Here is a 20,976-nt window from a genome sequence, read left to right as displayed (position 1 = left end):
CTCATTAGCATAAAGTCACAGGAATCAAAAGGGAATCATTGTGAACAACCAAAGACACTGACTGCCATCAGGAAATTCCAAGGCTGTCGGGAACTGGGGACAAAACACAAGTATTTATCATACCACACATGTACCTCCGAGTTCAAATCACCAAAACTGTTCTTTATATTCAACCATCAACTCCAAGCGACCACCGAATCTGCCACTCAGAACAAATCGCTTGTTCAATGCAACTCTGGTGTGTGAGCGCCCAGAGGCAGGGCGGCGTCCTGGCCAGCCCTGTGGATGCCGTGTCAGGTCAAGGGGCAGCATGGGGGGCTGGCCTATGGTGGTGGGACATGGTCCAAGAGCTGAGTGATGCCCGTCTGGCTTGGGCGCCCTCCCACCTCCCCTCTGGGCCAGGGAAACATGAATAAACAGGCCAGACAACATAGATTCTTGCCTCCAAGATGGCCCCATGCTCAAGGTGGAGGCCACCTGGCCCTGCTCTGGGCTCCCACTATCCTACAGCCGGCAGTGTTGAGAGGTGTTGGAAGAGCCTGGCAAGAACAGCTCTTGACAGCTCCTCCGGGGATGGAAATTACACGTGGAGATTAAGTTGCATTCACATCAGACTCTGATTAGGTTCCCAAACCAAATGGTCCCCTTTAGAGCCAAAGGCATCCCCAGAAGTATGTGGAAAACAGGCAAGATCCCCCCCCAGACGAATGTCCCATGTCACTTACACTGCTTAACTGGGGCCAGTGCCCCTGCCAGCACCTGGAGCGTAGGTCACACCTCTTGCAGGTGAAATAGAAACAGGACTGCAGGTGCTCCCCACGCTCTCCAGGTAAGCCAAGGCCACCAACAGTCCCAGGCGTGGGGTGGAAGGTGGGGGAGCACAAGGACAGGACGTCAGGAGATGGATTAGTAACCACATATGGCTGTTTATTTTATACAGGGCTCTGTACAAAATATTTACACATATTCTTTACAGAATAGTAAACCACCTGAAGGTAAAAGGATAATGCTTTCTTCTCGTTGGCAGGGAGAATCCTGATGTCAGCAAAGGTACGAAACAAACGAACCCCCTCCTTAGGCTACAACAGAAGCATGTGCCACTTGCTTTCTGGGACCCAAAGGCTGTGGTCCTGGGTCCCATGCCCCTCCTTCCTTCTTCCCCATCAGCTCCTTTAGTATTTACAGACAGGCCCCCGTGCTGTGGCAGGAGGCGCTGATGCTGCTGTCCATCTGTAAAGGTGATAAGGGCACAAGCTTGCTGGGGGAGAAGACTGGGACCATCCGTCGCATCACCACCTCTGGGTCCTAGAAGAATTTCCTTTGTCTTCATGCCTCTATCACTGTCTAGATTAATCCATCCACATTACACTTACCCCAAGTGGGACTCCTGCTACAGAGAATGACCCATCACTTTAACCTTTTGTTTTAAAGTGCTTAGTGTCACTTCACGTGACTTGGCGTAGACACCTCTCCTCACTGCTCTGGGCCTGCCGGCTGCCTGGCGTACTAAATGCCCTCCACTCTGCGGTCCGGGTATGCTAAGGGAGAGGACTTCTGGCACGTTCACTTTAAGAAAACACCTGCCAAGAGAACAGTGCCCAAGAGACAGGAAAAAGAAAGTACAAGGCTGCTTCATACTCTACACCTCAATTCCTTAAAGCAGCAAAGGCACTTTTTTTTCAAGCCAGAGTTAATCTCAAACAAACTTGGTTTCGCTTACAGGAAAAGCTGTCCAGAAGGACTGAATGATCCATCCTGTCCCCTCAGGCCTGGAGAGTCCTCCAGAAGCTCGGGGCGGGAGCTGGCCGTTCCCAGCTTCTCCCATGCTCTTCAGGCTGCACTGTGTCCCCTCTGGTTGCTGACAAGTCTCCACTGACATTTCCGACCAGGAAGGAGAGACCAGCAGTTGAGGAGATAAACTGAATCCCCAAAAGGAAGCCAAGGTAGGAGTGAGCGGGTGCCTACTCGGGAGGAGAACAGTGGTCTGAGGAGAAGAGGAAGGAAGAGGGCGGCCCGCGGGCGCTCTGCAAGTGTGGGGCTGTAAACACGCAGCAGCTCCAGCTCAAGGGAGATGTTCAACGGCTGAGGAGAAAGGAAACTGCAGGGTCTTAGAAGCTCATCTTGCTGATGAGGACTGTTTTTCCTGTGAAGGAACTATCATTTTTAGAGTGAGGGTACTTTGCGTGTTGGGTATATGTAATTCTAAAAATAGTAATAAAAGTGTCCTTTAAAAGCAACATCATGTGGCTTGTGGGAGAGAATAGGGAGGAAAAAGAAAGCAGGCAGGCAAAACCAGTTTACATCTGGGCCCTACAACCTCACATTCCTTCATGTTTGACTGGAAATGCCCAAGTGACTTCTAGGCTGAAAATAGGCTGGATTTACCTAGTAACCTAGTTGACGTCTGCCTGATTTCTGACCAGCTAACGGAGCTGCTCTCGAGAGGGGCCGATCTTGTTCCCGGCTAGCAGCCTCTGTCCCCCGTCTGCGTTCCAAGGTCTAATTCCCTCGGCAGCAGCTCCTTCCTCCTCGGACCAGCGGCAGCAACGGAACAGGAGGCGCCGCGAGGTGGGCACTCGGTGGCCCAGCTTCACTCACTACTGGGCAGCCAAGAGGGTCCCCAGCAACCAGGCCCAGCGGGTTCCCACGGCCGCCCATGGTGCCCATGAGGGGCAGCAGCGGGGAGCACGCGGAGGAGGCCGCGGGGAAGGAGAGGAGCCCCGCAGCCCGGCCTCTGAGCGTGGCTGCCAGGCGCCAGCGGCCTCCGAAGCGAAGGCAAACCGCGGGCAGGCAGGGCGGGGCTGGCAGGAATAGAAAACCCTTGACAGAAACCCTTTTAATAAAGGAAATTCCACCCCCTCCCAATCCTTCCATGGAAGGGTGAGACCTCAGTGTAATGGAGGAGGAGGCGCCCTCCCCGGCTTTTAGGGGAACAGCTGCAGTTGGAACTTAGGGGCCCACTCCAGGGCACTTTTCACCACAGCCAGGGCGGCCGCTCCAAGCGCCACCGTCAGCCCCATCACCGCCAGCTTCACAAAGCGGTTGGTCCTTGGTTTGGTCAGGACATCTTTCGTGCGATCCTCTGGTTGCAGGAGTCCCCGAAACCGCTGCCGCAGCACCATGTCAGGCCTCTGCTGGGCGGATGCCAGCTCAAAGTCTTTGAAGGTAGAGGCGGCCGTCCTGCAGTGGGGGAGGAGACAGGAGGAGGAAATGCTATGAAAGAAGAGAAGGAAAGAAAGACAATCACAGAGGCTGGGGGCAGAGCCATCCATTGCTCAGAGGCTCTTCTTGATAAAGACCCATGAAGACCGAAGTAGGGATTCCGCTGGCCTGAGCTTAGGTCTCTGGAAACATCCCCCAGCCCTGACCCCGGCAGACACAATCTTCTACCACTTCTGCTCTCTCACAGACACCCCCAGTTCAACCAGAGCCTTGGCCTCACTCACTTCTCAGCCTGCTGTTGGGCAGCTGCCTCCCGAGCAAGTTCGGACGGGGGAAACTGAACAAACAGGTCTCCGGCTCTACTGATCAGTGTCTCATAGGGCAGGTCCTGAGGGATCTGGGACAATAGGTGGTGGACCGAGGCCATGTCACAGTCACAATCCAGGACTTCCTGCTCTCGATACAACACGATCTGTGGGGAGCAAGGCCTCGCATCAGAGAGCGGGACACGCAGCGCCTTTGCCGCTTGCACGTCATTCTCCTCAGAGATGAGTTTAAATCGGTAACAGACAGCAGACTCTTGTATCCACCAAAGAAGGAAGGACGGAGGTATGCGTGCTTTTCCCAGGGGGCTGGCCCTTCCTGCTATGGGGGGACTTCCACCCCAGGATGTGGAAAGCCCACCAACGAAATGAAGGAGGTTCTCTCGGGAGGAAAAGAAGGAAAGGGATCATGGGGAGACTCCTGGAGCTCCCACAGAGAAAAAAGTGGTTCAAAGCAGTAGAAAGAACAGTCCTGCTCCCCTCTCAAGAGCAGTGGAGGGTGTCCATGTGCTCCCCCCTCCGTGGGATGGTTCAGGCCGTCCTAAGCACTGGAGTCCCACCAAGCCCTGTCCGTGCTCCCTGTCGCACCATACCTCCTCCCTCCCTGGCCTGGAGCTGGCAGTCTCTACCAGTTCCTGGAGATGTCAAGAAGAACACGGACAATTTATAACGCACATGAGCATTTTTAAACGTTCAAAAGAAGCATGTAGTAAACAGATCTCTTTAACCTGGTTTAACCAAGTATTTCCCAAACCTATTTTGACACAGAGCCTCTTCTTTCCCCATGATGCTGCCATTCACATGGCGCAGAATGGTGTCCAGGGGCGTCAGTCTGGGAAATGCTCTCTTTCTCATCTTTCCATAATCACCAGGTTTCCCTTGAGGGAAAAGGATCAAGCTGGAATGGGTGATGGTGAACCTAGCTGCTGGCTTATGGCCTGTACCTACCACGGCTGCAAAGTAAATGGGCATCAGCGGGTGGCAGGCCAGGAAGAAGTCGTATAACCGCACGACGTGCCTGAAGTCAGACAGGACATGCCCAAACCAGGTGATGAGCCAGCTGAGGGCAAAGATGGTTCCCACCTCGGCACTAGGAGCAAGGAGATCCAGATGTTAGGTTCCCTGCAGGGCTGTCCCTTCCCGCTCCCTGGGGCATCTTTGTCCTCAGTGCTTATGAGAAGGGAGAATTTGGGAAATGCGCTCTCTGGAAAATTCAGTCCCCTAGGAATTCAGCATCTTCTCACCAAAATCAAAGTCCTTAAAACATACCCACCATCATGACACTAATACTACGATGGGGTCCTGGTTGCCTTATCTTGCCGGCTGCTTTCCTAATGGTTAACCAATGTCAATTACAGGAAGAAAAAGTAGCTGTTTTCACAGAACAATACCATGGTTTTGTTTCTGAGAAAGTCATATACTCTTCCGGCAGACACAGGCACATATTCTCAGGCTTAAAGATACAACTGTATTAATTGTTCAGTTAACATGAGATGACCGAAACATCTTAAGACATAGCTATTATTAAAAAAAAAAAAAAAGGTGAGGCATTGGCCAAGGATACATTTCTAATTACAAAGAAGAGAAAAAATCATATGAGATTTGCAAAGAAATATTTCTTCTCTGTGGAACCCGGAGAATAAGCAACCCATGATGGCCTTGTCCTTCTTGACTTGGGAACCTACATTAGTATGTCCTTCTCTTGCAGCAATAACCTCAAAGTCCACCTCTGCATACTCACCTCCCCCTCCTCTCCCCACCCCTCCCCACCCAATGTAACCTCCTCAAGGGCGTGTGCTGTGACATCTCTCATATCCCCACGAGAGCACAGTACCCAGAAAATGCTCCCAGACCATGCAGAACTGAATCATCCAGCTCGCTGGCAAACAGAAAGGACAACCCGGAAGAACTTAACGCTAATCAACATATGATGGCGGTGAGATGGAGCTGGACTTGTGAGGAAGAGACCAGAGCCAGGATGCAGTCAAAGGGGTATGAGTGCACGTGTGCACGTGTGTGCATAAACGGAGCTGTGCACATACCTCTGCATGAAGTCATGGAGCTCTGGGTTCACCTGGTCAATGATGGGCATCAGATAGTTCAATATATGCTTGGTGTTGTCCATTGTTGGATCCATGAAATCCCTGGACGGAGACAATTCAATGAGCTCGGTCAGACCAAGCGGTCAGATCAGGGCTGAGGGGGTAGAACGGGGTTCCAACCACTGGGAACACGGACTAGCAAACGACGGAGGAGTGACCCCCAGGGGGCCTGGAGGAGTGCTCCCCAGCCTCATATTCCTCCGCGCCGGTACCTGAGGTGGTGCGTAGACAGTTTTTCTACCAGGGATGTCGTCAGCTTCTCGCCTACCACCAGCAGAAACGTGACCACGATGTCGTGGTAGCCCTGGTAGTAGTGCAGCTGAGGGTTGCGCTCCAAGATGAGGAGGATGATGTCGACCAGCTCTTCCTGGAGCCCCTCTCTCTGCTTCGGGGTGCGGGAGATGCGCGTGAACACACCGAGCGGCCTGACAACGACGAGGGGAGGGCGACGGTCAGCAGAAGGTCTGCTAAGTGTGTAATAAAAAGTATGAATTGTGAGCGGTCCGGCAACACATACTAAAATCCCCACGCCATCGATACTACTCGGCGCACAGGAAAGAGCCACGGACCAGCAACCTTACAGCGGGGGAGCCCGCCCACACCATCTTAACCCAGTGGCCACAGCTGCCGCTGCTGGGAGCGTGACTGCCCGGCACGCGGCGCCGGGAGAGGAACTCGGGAGGCCTGCTGTGCACGCCTGCGGGAGCGCGCTCGGCCGGGGCTACGTACCGGACGGCCCAAACCGAGGGAGGCTTTATAAAAATAACGGAGTCGTAAGACACAAAGGAACTACCCCAGGGTCAAGGAGGCTAACGAGATAGGATGACTGAATGGAACTGCTTGCATTCATATTTCCTGTTCCTTTAAAGGACGGTGCTGTGATAAAGGGTGAGACCTGAAAAAAATCCACACATTCGTAGCAGCAGTTTTCAGTGTGTTGCTGACTTAATAAGTGCCGTGTGGTTATGTAAGAGCCTTGTTTTTAGGAACCACACCCTGAAATATTTAGGGGTAAAGGGACACCAGGTCTGTAATTGATTCTTAAATAATTGAGGAAAAAGGTGTGTGTGTGTGTGTGTGTGTAGGAGAGAGACAAAGCAGTACTAAAGCAAATATAGCAAAACGTTAACATATAAGGAAATCTGCATAAAAGGCATCTAGGGAATTATTTGTCCTATTTTTGCAACTTTTCTACAGGTATGGAATTATATAAAAATAAAAAATTTAAGAGTTGCATGTTCTCCTCTAAACCAAACTAAGTATCACAGGAATATATCTTGATCTAAAATATAGCTGGAAACCCCTTCTCAAAAAGGCTTCCTCTAAAAGACCCAATAAAAAGAACACGGAGTAACTACCATGGTTAGGGAAAGTAATCAAAGTGGTGAGAGAACAAGACTAAACTCTGAATTTGCAGAGTAAGAGAGGTCAGCTGAACTCAAAAGAACACGGATGTAGAAGAATGTACGAAACCACATGGAAAGTGCAGCCCCACAAAGCAGCTCACAGACCGACATTCCATGAAGAGAAGAGGCAGAAAGCGTGCAAAGGAAAAGCAGGTTACCAAGGGGGAAACGAGGGCACCTGCCTGCGTGGTCTCATCCAAACTGGCAGGACAGGGAAAGGGGACTGGGCCATGGGCAGACGTTTTTATCAAAAGCAAGCGGGCAGGCTACCGGCTACACAGGAATCATGAGCAGAGGCGTAAGCAAGAACTAAGAGGCAAAATCCAAGCCAGAGCATGGTTTCGGAAGAGTGAGGCAATGGGTTTAGGGGCTCTCGTCCCCTTTAGCAATTCTCCTTTCTTCTCGGACCTAAACAAAGGCAAGGCTGCCAAAGGAAGAGAAATGGATCGTAAACACGAGGTTTGTTGCCCAGCTTCCTTCGCTGTGAACATGGAGACAACAGCTGGTCATTCTTCTCATGCTTCCCGGAATGGGAAGTGATTTTTCAAGCAGACCCTTTAAACATGCAGGGAATGGCCTCCCCTCCAGTCCAGGGACCCAACAGAGGCACAGGTAAGATATCCCTATTTATACATTGAATCAAACAAAGATATGAATACTTCTTGTTAGTGCCCCCTTGTAAACCCATCTGCTCTTTAAAGCTAGACGATGGCTCTAGCGGTCCCTATGAAGTCCCTTCGGTGGCTCTGAAGCAGGGAAAAGCCTCTAGGTTTTTCATTCACCACCTCTAGGCCAAGAAAAATTACTCTGGGCTCAGGCTTTCACAGTGAGGGTCTGAATGTGACCCAGCCAGTGAGAGAGTGTCTCTGCAGACCGAGCGTACAAAGGGCCCCTGAGGAGGCAGGGTCCCACGCGAGGTCACGCCACGGGCCGGGATGGAAGCAGCAGCAGCAGAGCGTGCGTGCGTGCGTGCAGCTGGGACGGGCATTCCCAGGCGGCGGGACCGAGGGAGCTTCTCACCGGGCGGGAAGCGCCGCAGAGACCGCCTGACGTCCAGCAGCACCTGCTGGTAGTCCTTGCTCACCTGCCGCAGGTCCTTCCCTGTGGGAGGAAGGGGAACACGTTAGTGCAGGAATGTCCGCGAAGCCAGACTGGGGGCACAAACATTCTGGTATGACATCCAAGGCCCGGAGGACCTACTTCAGCTTTTTTTCCTGAAGAGGACAGGACACACGAGACAACACCTGGAGAGGAATCCCCAGTTTGGTTCCAAACAAGCTGTTTCATTCGAGTCACAGTGACCATAGGAGGAGGGACACACTCTGTTCAGGGTGAGGTGGAAGGAGCAGCAGAGAAGTCAGGAAGCCAGAGGCCTACTGGAGGCAGCTCCTGCGAGTCGCTGGGGGACTGCTCCGAATTTCAAGGTCCATGTCAGTAAAATGGGGATATTTCCTCCCATATGTACCTCTCAGCTTCCTACACTGATCAAATGAGATCATGAGTGTGGAAACCACAGACCACTGGAAAAACCCGAACATCTGTGCAGCCATTCGTGCCCAGGGAGCACTGAGCTGTTCGGAAAGGAGCACTAAGATAAACTCACACAAAGAAGAACCTACCCTCTCTTTTTTTTTTTTTTTTTTTTAAGATTTTATTTATTTATTTGACAGAGAGAGACAGCCAGCGAGAGACGGAACACAAGCAGGGGGAGTGGGAGAGGAAGAAGCAGGCTCATAGCAGAGGAGCCTGATGTGGGGCTTGATCCCGTAACGCCGGGATCACGCCCCAAGCCGAAGGCAGACGCTTAACCGCTGTGCCACCCAGGCACCCCAAGAACCTACCCTCTCTTGACCCTGAAATTTAAAAACGAAGACGCTGCAACGGGAGCCTGTGTTCAGTTGCTAAGTCCACACCGTGGGAAAGTAAGGAGGCAGTCTCTAGCTGTTGTACGTGGGACAAGTGTACTCGTCCCTCACCCCCGACCCAGTGTAATACAACAGGTGCAGATTTCCAGCACAACCCAAATCCAGAGCTCCCCGACGAGCAAGTGTAATACTTCCCCCCACACAGACTTCATCTTACGAAGATCTGGGAAGTTTGGAATCTGATAGGAGAGCGTCATCTCCGGGTTTAGCGTGTGAACAGGGCGACGTCTTTTCCTTCCGACCGAAAGCCCGCTGCTCTGAGGCAGCCAGTTTCAAAGATAACAAGCGGCAACTTAATACTGACTCGGTGGCACCGTGGCGCCCTGAGCTTCTTGTCCGCAGGGGCTGTGACTCGCCTCCAGCCCCTGGCATAACAACAGGAGCACAACTAATATCCGCCAGACGAGGGAAAGAGTCTCCAGCACCCCGACTTTGGCCAGACATAGTAGGAAAGCAATCAATGTTTGTTGAGTGAATGAATGACAAAGCGGATTCACTGTTCTGCAGTACTTTCTTTGTATTTTGTACTATATTCCAAGGAACTGCTGTTACTTCATGGGCCTTGCAAACTAGTTAAGTAACAGCTTTTCTTTCTTTTTCAAGATTTATATATTTATTTTAGAGAGAAAGAGAGAGAACATGCACGTGAGCGCATGGGGAGAAGGGGCAGAGAGAGAGGGACAATCTCGAGCAGACTCCCCACTGAGTGTGGAGCCCCACATGGGGCTCGATCCCATGACACGAGATTGAGACCTGAGCTGAAATCAAGAGTCGAACGCCCAACCGACCGAGCCACCCGGGTGTCCTAATAATAGCTTTTCATACTGTTACGGAACTTTAGAATTCAAAACGATCTTAGTATTTCCCAGCAAAAAAGTTTTGTTTTGCTTAAGGACCAGAGAGGTATTCTCTCTCCCCATGGCTTAGTGTTTCTCAAAATGAGCTCATCTGCACCAGAATTAGCTGGGGTGCTTGTTAAAATACAGATTCCTATAACCCACCTCTAAGTGAATATAGAAACTGGAATAATATAATAAACTCCCCTACCTGGCCAATAAAAGCTACCTATCAACCTAATAAAAGCTCATTCTATTTTTTGAAGAAAATTCTACTTATCCGTTTCAGAGTGGGCCCAAACATGTCCTAAAATGCTTTAGACTTACACATCTACTATTGGCTTAAAATGAGCATAAATCAAAGATCCTGGAATTCTTTTTTTTCTTTTAAGATTTTATTTATTATTTGAGAGAGAGTGAGAGCGAGCGAGAGAGCACAAGCAGGGGGGAGTGGCAGAGGGAGCGGGAGAAGCAAGCTCCCCCCTGAGCAGGGAGCCCGATGCCGGGCTTGATCCCAGGACCCTGAGACCACAACTTGGGCCGAAGGCAGATGCCCAATGAACTGAGCCACCCAGGAGCCCCCTGGAGCTCTTTTATCCCTGTGTCCTAGACAAGTTTCCCTCACAACCACCCCCCACCATTACCTGATATAGGAGGTGGGTCACTGGTGTTGACATTGAGGAGCTTGGGCCACACTTTCTGCCTGATCTCATCAGTCAGGAGCCCCCCTTCACTGATAGCCATGCGTCTAAGGGCGGCCACATCAGTGGGGTCACTGTTCAGAGCCTGGTATATCTCTGCCACTTTCTTTCTCCTTTTGGCATTAAAGTCTGCAAAACAAAGGGGAAAAGGCATCAGGCACATACTCAGCATGCGTGCGTTTTCTGTGCAGGGCTCAGTCTCCTTATTTGGTTGGAGGTACAAGTACGTATCTTTAAAGCTGACCTACAGAGATGTAATTAGCGCATAATGTGCAAAACACTGAGGAGATACACCATATAAATGACAATCAAGGAAGTACAATTATAATAAACACTCAGTGAATTCAGGCATACCTAACACTATTAATGTTTCGGAACAGAATCGAATGCTTGTTCTTTCTTAATAACAAACTTCACAGAACATACATATGTCTTTATATAATAATTTTTTCCTGTTGTTTATATGCATGTCACCAAATTCAATACATTTTAAAGTAAAACCACATGAGAAAAAATTCTCCAGTTACATGCTAATACAACTGGTAACATATCAGAATTACAGAGACATTTTTTCTTTCTTTCTTTCTTTTTTTTTTTTTAAGTAGGCTCCATGCCCATTGTGGGGCCCACCCTCATGACCTAGAGATCAAGAGTTACATGCTCTATCAGCTGAGCCAGCCAGGCGTCCCTACATAGAGACATTTCCAAAAGCAGAATACCAAAGGGAGTACGCGGGTCTCCAGGGTGGCTGGTGGTCAGAGTGGCACGATCATGCACGCAGAGCAACTGTTTCTGATGGCCACGTTAACTACGGGTAAGCAGGAAGCACTGTTTTAAGCATCTTACATCCTTATGTGATAGTTTGTGATTTATACATCGGCATTTTACTGTATTTAAATTCCTTTTAGGAAATTGGCTGGGAGTCTGTGGTTGATGTGTATCCTATTGTAATTTTTCTATTGAAAAGAGTACAGTAATATGCTTTCACGGTTTAATGCAGAGTATCTAATTTTAGGAACAGCAAACGCAATCAAAGTTAAACAAGACGGTACCAAAGAGATGTTACAGAACAGTGTAGTATAACTGCCCCGAAAAGCAACGTGCAGACACCAAGAGCTCAAAGAGGCTGTGGTAGGTCAGGCTAAGTTGAGGCCTTACTGAAGGGTGTAATTTCGAAAAGAAGGGCGGATTTCAAGAAGCAGGGGGTGGGGTAGAGAGCAAAAGAAAGGCTTGGATCCAAGAAACACAAGGCCCTTTCATCTAACAGTAAACAGATTCATTTAAGAAATATTTATGTAGCATACACAAGGTGCAAGACCCTACAGTTAAGTGGAAGGTAAGAGTGGAAGGAAGGTTAGGCTTTAGGAGGGTCACTAAGCAGCTTTCCTCAGTAATATTCTACTCCGAGACAACGGTCTACAAATTGTTTCCATGGCAAAGATGCACATTATTAACAGCATAAAAGTTGGTAAGTTGGTACTAATGGTCCTGCTTACCTGTGACATACAAAGGATACAAACAGAGGCATCACTGGCTTGGAGTCACATGCACCTGGAGGTGCAGACAGAACACAACACAGGTGACCCTTCACCCAGGTAAACCTGTTCTCCTGGCTAGACTGTTATTTTCCCTGGTAACCTAGTTGGGTGATCACCTGTTCCAGTTTTTCTGAGAGATTCCTGGTTTACGTCTATAGTCTCGGCATAATTATCCAAACTAAACCCCTCCTGCTAACTGCACTCTCAGAAATGTCCCAGCATGGATGCTTAATTAAATGATAACTCTACCTAGAAATCATGAAAAAATCAAGACTCAATTTCCTCTGTTAGCATAGCACCTACTAGTCTAACGTTTGTTTACAAGGTGCTTCAAGTTCTTAAAGACTGACTGACTGATTTAGAGCATGTGCATAGTGGGGGAGGGGCAGAGGGAGAGGGAGAGAGAATCTCAAGCAGACTCCCTGCTGAGCGTGGAGCCCAACACGGGGCTCAATCTCACGACCCTGAGATCATGACCTGAGCCGAAATCAAGAGTCGACTACTTAACTGAATGAGCCATCCAGGCGCCCCAAGATGCTTCAAGCTCTTGGCTTGAGTGTGTCCTTCCTTCCTTCCTTCCACCCACCTGCTCATTAGTCCATCCATTCATTTATCAATCCATCACTTAATGAGCCTCTACTTGTAGTAAGTACTACACTGGGGACAGAAACATGAATGTGATACCGCAGCCTTTGAGAGGTTCACATAAGGGGGGGGGGACACAATTATTGTATAACAGAACCATGAAAAATTATGAAAATCCAGAGGGAGGAATGACTACTTCTGGGGCAATCAGGAAAGGCTTCAGTGAAAATATATTCTGCAACCTTTTTTTTTAATTAAAAAAATTTTTTAAAGATTTTATTTATTTATTTATTTAAGAGAGAGAGAGGCAGAGGGAGAGGGAGGGGGAGAAGCAGGCTCCCTGCTGAGCAGGGAGTCTGACTTGGGGCTCCCTTGAAGGACCCGGGGATCATGACCTGATCTGAAGGCAGACGCTTAACCGATTGAGCCACCATGGCGCCCCTATTCTTCTTAAAGCAAACTTTGCACATGGAAGAGTGTGTTGAAGGAAGAGCATTCCAGGCAGAGGAAAGAGTGTGTGGAAAGCCTTGTCACATGAAAGAAATATCATGTCCAGAAAACAGAGAAATTTTGTGAGGCTGAAGTGTTAGGGAAAGAGAGAAAACAGAACCTGGAAGGACTACAGGAACTGGGTAATAAGAGTTTGGGTTTTATCCTGCACTCAAGAGGAAGACAAGGTGGGGTGCCCGGCTGGCTCAGTCAGTGGAACCTGTGACTCCTGATCTCGGGGTTGTGGGTTTAAGCCCCACACTGGGTGTAGAGATGACTTAAAAATAAAATATTAAAAAAAAAAAAGAGGAAGACAAGGAAGGAATTTTAAACTTGATCAGGGGCGCCTGGGTGGCTCAGTCAGATAAGCATCTGCCTTTGGCTCAGGTCATGATCCCAGGGTCCTGGGATGGAGCCCCACGTTGGGCTCCCTGCTCAGTGGGAAGCCTGCTTCTCCCTCTCCCTCTGCCGCTCCCCCTGCTTGTGCTATGTCAAATAAATAAATAAAATCTTTAAAAATAAATAAATAAATTCAGAGTGTCCTTGTACTTTCTACACATCACAAATTAAGAACACTTAGAATGATAATATTGAATACTGCTTGAGGTAAGCTGACGTTTAGAAATCTTGTTAACCTACTTGCTAAGAGTGTGGAAATATTTCCTCAATTTGTTTAGACATATATCCACCCCACCCCTCTTCCCAAGTGAGCTATTCAGCAATCTGGGGGAAAGGAAAACTCTTGCTACTATCTTGGGGGAAATAACTCTATTTGCAATCAGCTGGATTTCCATTATACTTTGGCAAATAATCTGCCAGAATTTTAAGTAATTCTGAACCCAAACCACAGCTCCCATACTTATTTCTCTTAACGCTCTGCTCCTATTCTATTTTTAATCCTGCATTTCAAAATTTACTACTATCTTCCTGTTCGGGGCGCTCTGTGGGAATTCAACAAATATGTGTGGAATAAAATAAATAATTAGCTTAGCCACTGTTCCTGGAAAAAGTGGCCTACAGTAAATGATATCACTTCCCCCACACTACAGTTAGGGACAGGCTCACTGCGGTATGTAGACTCTTTGGCCTCTTTCTAAAGCTCCTCGTACTTCCCAAAGCAGGATACTGCGCAAACGTGGACTTCAGCTGCTGTCTGTTTAGGCTCCACTTTCGACCCCACAATCCAGTGATTGAATGGTAGTGGCAGATGAGGAAGGCACGCCTATGTGTGCTACTCCCCGCTTCAACAAAAATTTATTGCCCCTAATATATAGGTTCTCACTGCGATGTAAAAAAGGAAGAGAAAACCGAAAACTCAAGGGAGCTAGAGATGTATAAATTACAGAGTGATAAGGACAACTACTAGGCCATACAACAAAGAAGAAAAGGTTAGCAAAGTCTCACCTGAACAACTCCTTTCATCTCAGAAAGAGAAAAATCATAGACCTGTTCTCGGGAAGCTCAGGAAAACAGTAGAATAATGTCCACTATCTATTTTACTTTAAGATAAATTTTATATATGGATTTTGGGGTGAGACCCACATTTCTGGACTTGAGAATGCTATATAAAAGCCCACATTTCATCTGGAGGTAGCATCTATGTAATCCAAATCCCCCTGTATCCTTTCTTCTCCAGCTTCTTTTTGCCCCCACTTAAAACAGAGATGTATTACAGGGGTGCCTGGGTGCTTAGTCCATTAACTCAGCTGACTCTTGATTTCAGCTCAGGCTGTGATCTCAGGGCTGTGGAATTGAGCCCCGAATCAGGCTCTGTGCTCAGTGGGGAGTCTGCTTGAGATTCTCTCTCTCCCTCTGCCCCTCTCTCTCTCAAATAGATAAATCTTAAAAAAACAAACAAAAAACCCCTCTCTCTCCCTCTGCCCTTCCCCTTGCTTGCATGAGTACTCTCTCTCTCTAAAAAGAGAGAGAGAGAGAGAGAGAGAGATGTATTATATACTCCAAAACTGATACTTTCCAAATTCCTTTATAGTAAAGGTTCTGGCTGTCATAATCATGACAGAATGAAATGACTATCCTACAACTGGCTGCAAAATATAAGACACTGCTATAAAAAAAAGCCTAATGTCTGAAAAGTAATTCATTCAACAAAGGAAAAAAAATATCGATACTACTTGGCCTGTTCTCCATTAACATGATCATTTTAAAAAGGGAATTGAAGCAGTGGTCCTTAACAGTTCAGATAAGGGTGGCTGAGCTCACTACTGTCTCACACCTCTCCCAACTCTGGCTACAAAACCCAGGTTAAGATCTTCTGAGCAACAGGTATCTCCAAAAAGCATCTGGGTTGGGAAACCTAATATATAGGGAAAGGACAATGAGAAAAGATGAGCACTAGCTATGCTTCCTCTAAAAATTTTTTCCAGGGGAGGCTGAGTGGTGCAGTCAGTTAAGCATCCGACTCCTGGTTTCAGCTCTGGTCATGATCTCAGGGTCATGAGATGGAGCCCTGCATCTGGCTCTGTGTTTAGTGGGGAGTCTGCTTGAAGAGTCTCTCCCTCTGCCACTTCCCCTCTAAAATAAATCAATCAATCTTAAAAAAAAAAAAAGGTTTTCCATATCAGTAACATATATATTCGTGACTTGATCAGGTAAATGAGCTACACACTTAATAATGAAATCCTGTGTGAGAGTACAAAATTCCATGCTGATTATTTGATTTAAGCTTGTGTATCAAGAAAGCTTTACAGTCTTTTTTTACTATTTTTTAAAATTTTTGAGTAAATTCTACCCCCTCGAACTCACAACCCTGAGTTCAAGAGTTGCATGCTCCACTGACTGAGCCGGCCAGGCGCCTGCAGAAAGCTTTACAGTCTCTCAACAGAAGTTACACTCAAACCAAGCAATGTCAGCCTAAATCAAAACAATGGAAGACCCAGCCAGAGAGGAGACAGATTCCCCCAAACAGACACCTCCTGTCCCATCCCTTGAACTCCTAATGCTGACACTGGAAATGAACTTAAAATTTTATGTTTGAACTTCATACCTGTACCAGATAAAGACAGTGGGAGAGGAAAACCTTACCTTACTTGGACTAAGGTTCCTACTGAAAACAAAATAAAACAAAGTAACCTCTGTTCTGGAAGTCCTAACTAGTTTCAACAAACAGTATCCAAATTAGCAGAGATCCATTAACTACCTGAAACATGAAGACAAGCATGTATTAAGAAAAACTGCTTGGGGTGCCTGGGTGGCTCAGTCAGTTAACCATGTGACTCTTGGTATCAGTTCAGGTCTTGATCTCAGGGTGGTGAGTTCGAGGCCCCTGTTGGGCTCTGCGGAGCCTACTTAAAACAAAACAAAACAAACTGCTTTACCCCAACAATAAAGAAAAATATACTATTGAGTAAACCAATCTGATCATAAAGTCTACAAAGGAGGGTTTCCAATATTAGTAACTTTGCCAACAATTAATTCTCCAATATGATTAAAAGCAGAACAAGAACTCTCATCCCTAAATTCCTCCCAGAGAAGCAAAACCAAGGAAACTGGGTTAAAGTCTCACAACCTAGGCACAGCCACACTACAACAGGTCACAAAACCCACACTGCTTGGGGCACTATTATGCCATGAGGACAGATGTCATACAAAAACACCAGCAAAGGGTTACAAGGCCAAAGGGCCCAAAGAAGTAATATGAGGAGCGAACAGGAGTAAAGTAAGATAACAGAAAATGAGTACAGAAAAACAAGATGTGGATACCAGGTGCTTCACCAAAAATGTGGGCTGCATATGTGGCCGGTCTATTATGGGCAGCACTCATCAGAGTACAGAAAAATGGGAAAGCTACCTTAATCTTAGGGGGAAAAGAGATATCTTCCTTTGTACAGAGTAAACATTAATAATTTTAAGTGCCGTGTTTTAATTGTATGTAAAACATATTCAAAAACTGCACAACGAAACCATGATTTCATAGAAATTACTGCTTAGTATGAAACTATAAAAATTTGGGAGAATCGCTTTCTTCTACACATTAAGTAACATTAAATTAGGTGGCACAGGATCGAGACAGAAAGTAGATTAGTGGTTGCCAGTAGCCGCGGAGACTGGAGAATGGGGAGTGATGGGGGTTTCTTTTTGGAATTAGAAATGTTCTGGAATCAGACAGTGGCTATGATTGCACGACACTGTAAATGTGCTAAGAACCAGTGAACTGTACATTTGAAAAGGCTTGATTTTTATGGCAATTAAAAGAAATAGGTGGTGTACGTACACCGCGTAAATCAAGCCGGCGAGAGATGAATGAAGTTTGGGAAACGCGCCCTGCAACTAGGGAGGAGGCACTGGGAGTGTGCGGACGTGGCCGGACAGCCTCGGGCCGGGGGTTGAGGCTCGGCCTCAGTTCTCCGGGAGACCCAATTCTCCCCAGATGTGACGAAGCCGGACCAGATCCCCCGCCCGTCCTTCGCACTGGGGACGCGAGCCGGCCAGCAGGGTTCCTCTGGTCTCAGCATCCGCTGACTCCCCAACTCCGGATCGCTTCCCTTTCAGACGTGACCGGGCCCACCACCCTTTTCCTCTCCCGCGGTCCCGACCCCGGCCCGCGGCGCTGGGCACACCCGCGCGGTCCCTCGGGGCTCCCTCGCCCGCACCCCCCCTCCCGGACGCCGCCTGCGCCTGGGTCCGCTCCTCTGACAGCTATCCCCTGCCGACCCCCCGCAGGGCCGCCCCTGCCCCGCGGGCCGTCCCCGAAGGTCGCTCCTCGGCGCCCCCGCCGGCTTCCGTACCTGTCTTCTCCGCGCCGCCGTCCCAGCGGCTGGAGGTGGGCCCGTCGCCCTGCGCACTCGGGAGGGCCATGTCCCGGGGGCCCGGGCTCGGGCCCGAGCCCCGGCTAGTGGCAGAGCTGAGAGAAGACGCGGCTATGGCCGCGGGACCCAGAGCCGGCTCCGCCGGACAGGGTAGAATCGGTCCGCCTGCGGCGCGCAGGCGCGCAGGCGACCCCGCGCGGGCCCCGCCCCCGCGCCGGCACGTGATCGGCCGCTACGCCACGCGGAAGGCGGTCGCGAGGACACACGCGCAGGCGCCTTAAGAGGCGAGGGGGAAGTGCGGGGAGTGCGCTAGGGAGTTCTATGCGAATTACAGTGTGGCAGGCACACTTGAATTAAGTGTGTTCAGGACCAGATTTTGCCATTTCTTTTGCTGTTCTTATCTGTAAAATGATACCGATGATGATAAAAGTACTGAACTCACGGAATTATTGGGAAAGTACCTGGAGCACATAGAAGCGTATAGTAACTGCTCCACAATTATGAACTATTATTTTTGTTTACCAAGGATTTTACCTCCATCTCACTTCCCCACACCAGCTCTTGTCGTCATACTTGTGACTTCAGGGTTCACTAGAACCATTGCATATAGCTCCGCGGGTTGTGCATTGCTCAAGGCCAGAAAGTGCTGTTTACATAGACTGTTATGTGAGCCGTACCCCTTTGAGCGGTACAAAACTGGCTACTCACCCAAATGAGCACCTATCTTATCAGGTCTTTGAACATGGAAAAGTCCAGAATCTGAGATTCATGATGGAGTGTGGGGCACAGGGACGCAGATCGATTCTTGCCTGTGGTACTGATGAGACAGTGACCCGCTCTCTGCCCCGTCACAACTCTAGGGCTAACGCGTGTGGTCCTTGCAAGGCTTGGGCCAACTCTCACCCTCTGTAAAACAAGGGAGTGGCTAGCTCTCAGGGAAAAGGGGGGAGGGAAAAGCTACTGTCAAATGCTCAGCAACTGGAACAAGGTGTCCCAGTGGAGATAACCAGTTCTTGTCCTAGGCTGGTACCCTATCTCTGAGCAGCATATTGTCTAATTACAGTTCATCACCACCAAGCACTAAGTGACAGCATGACCAGGAAAGCCAGTTATTTGCCTCATAATTCCTTCATCTTGAAGCATGAATATCTTGAAAGACCCCAAATCACAAAATAGAGATTATTGAACCCTTTTGTTTGTTCAACAACTATTCATGGTGCTTACCCAGAGCAGGCCAGTGCTAGGACCCAACATAATGAACCTCTTCAGGCCAGCTCAGGTTGGTAGGGGAGATGGATTCAATTTACAAGAGGTGACAAGTTTTAGGAAAGGGGGAAGAAGGTAAGAGGGTTAGAGAAGTCCAAGGAGGGGCACCATCCACACACAGAGAAGCAGGAGAGGGTGATGAAGAAAAAAGTCCTGGGGTAGTGATTTCTGAGTTTACATACATGACGGGTAGTAGCAGTCAGTTGTAGGGAAGAGCCTTCTAGGCTAAGGAAACAGCACAGGCACTGTTGAAACGAAGAAAACAAACCGTAGTCTAGAAATGAAGTGATTTAGTGTTCTTTCTTACAGCACGAACAGTATGAAAGAGAAAGTGGGACTTTGAAAGTAGTGAGGGCAGAGAAGTGTGGCTGGGGCAGGTCGGGTAGGACCTCTTCCAACCATACTCAAGTTTGGACTAGATGCAGTCAGCAGGGTGGAATTAAAGAATGTTCACAATCAATGTGGCCTTTGACGTCATCTAGATTAATCCTCATCTCCAACGTAAGACATCCCCTTCACTTATCCATGCGACAGTTTGTGGAACACCAGACCTGTGCCAGGTTGTGAGCTGGAATGGAGACGATGAATATTCATTCAGTTATCAGCTTCCAATGGGGAAGAGAGACAAGTAACCAGGCAATTGTAAAGTCAAGTGAAAACAGGTCAGACAACCTTGAAGTCTAGTAAAACACGGAAAATTTCAGAAACTGATTCACAACTGAGTGTAAGGCAAAAGGGCATCAGGTCGCTGTGGTAGGCAGAACTCTAAAATGGTCCCCAAGATTCCTACTTCATGGTGTACATGGCTGTATAATCCCTTCCAGTGTGGGCAGAACTTGTGAATATGATGGGATTTCGCCCTCATGATTGGCAAAGGTAAAGGGATTATGCAGACATAACGGATCTTCTTCAGTATCAGTTGACTTCAGTATCAGTAGTTGTCAGAAGGGAAATTGGCCTGGGTGGACTTAAATCAGGGAAGTCCTTTAAAAGAAGGTGCAGGCCTTACCTGCAGGAGAAATTCAAGCAGCATCTTCTCCTGTTCACCTTTAAGAAGTAAACTTCCATGTTATGGAGAGGGCTACATGGCAGGTGTGGAGGGCCTCAGTCCTACACCACAAGGAACTGAATTTGGCCAACAATAAGCTTGGAAGAAGACCCTGAACCTCAGCTGAGATCAGTCTTGGTTAACTGCCTGATTTTAGACTGGTGAGACCCAGGGCAAACGACCCAGCTAACCTACGCTTCGATGCTTAAGCTGGGGACAGATAAATTTGTGATCTTTTGTTACACAGCAGGTGACTGAAAACCACACATGCCCAAACAAGTCAGCCAAATGCTTTACTGGCTCCTGTAACTGCCAATTCTTGCCCTTCTGCATCTTCTCTCCCATCTCCCAGCTGCCCACCTCTTCCTGTTCACCGTGTTCACCCACAGGTCTTGGGTCATAACAGGGTTCTGGCAGTGCCAAGTCTCAAGTACTTTCTACATCTGACTCCGTGAAATACAGCTGGATTGTCTTTGTCCTGGCATTTCCAAGAAAAGCCTCGACATGTCCCATTGGTTCTGACCGCCACCTGCCTGAGCCTGAACCAGTCATTGTGGCCACTACGTGCTGACTGGTTTGGCCTGAGTCCCATGCTCCACTAAGCCAGGGATGGAACCCCGTACAAAACTTGGGCTGAGTGAGAAAGAGGTGGAGAGCCTAATTTTAGTGATTCCCCTAGGACTCCCAACACACCTCTTTAACTGGTGTGCCTTCAAAGAACATCCTGCTTCATGTACAGTATAAAGACCTTATAATAGTAGATTCCCATTTCCTCTCTTCTGTTCTTCATTCTGTTGTCATACACTTTAAAAAAAAATTTATTTGATAG

General features: G+C 48.4%; 1 protein-coding gene across 1 annotated transcript; it reads right to left on the bottom strand.

The window, feature by feature from the left end:
• Window positions 1–902: 902 nt before the first annotated feature.
• Window positions 903–18,027, bottom strand: TBC1D20 (TBC1 domain family member 20). The gene is made up of 8 exons (XM_040638114.1): window positions 17,813–18,027; window positions 10,399–10,584; window positions 7,970–8,094; window positions 5,800–5,972; window positions 5,528–5,629; window positions 4,434–4,575; window positions 3,447–3,634; window positions 903–3,180 (listed from the first exon to the last, which is right to left on the bottom strand). The coding sequence occupies exons 1-8, from the start codon at window positions 17,880–17,882 to the stop codon at window positions 2,925–2,927; spliced, it is 1,242 nt and encodes a 413-aa protein (XP_040494048.1). The 5' UTR covers window positions 17,883–18,027; the 3' UTR covers window positions 903–2,924.
• Window positions 18,028–20,976: the final 2,949 nt, after the last annotated feature.

Source organism: Ursus maritimus, unplaced genomic scaffold (genome assembly GCF_017311325.1).
Source record: "Ursus maritimus isolate PB19 unplaced genomic scaffold, ASM1731132v1 scaffold_22, whole genome shotgun sequence".
In the NCBI taxonomy this organism is placed as follows: Eukaryota; Metazoa; Chordata; class Mammalia; order Carnivora; family Ursidae; genus Ursus; species Ursus maritimus.
Note: the sequence above shows the minus strand (reverse complement) of the source record. Positions and strands in the feature narration are given on the sequence as shown.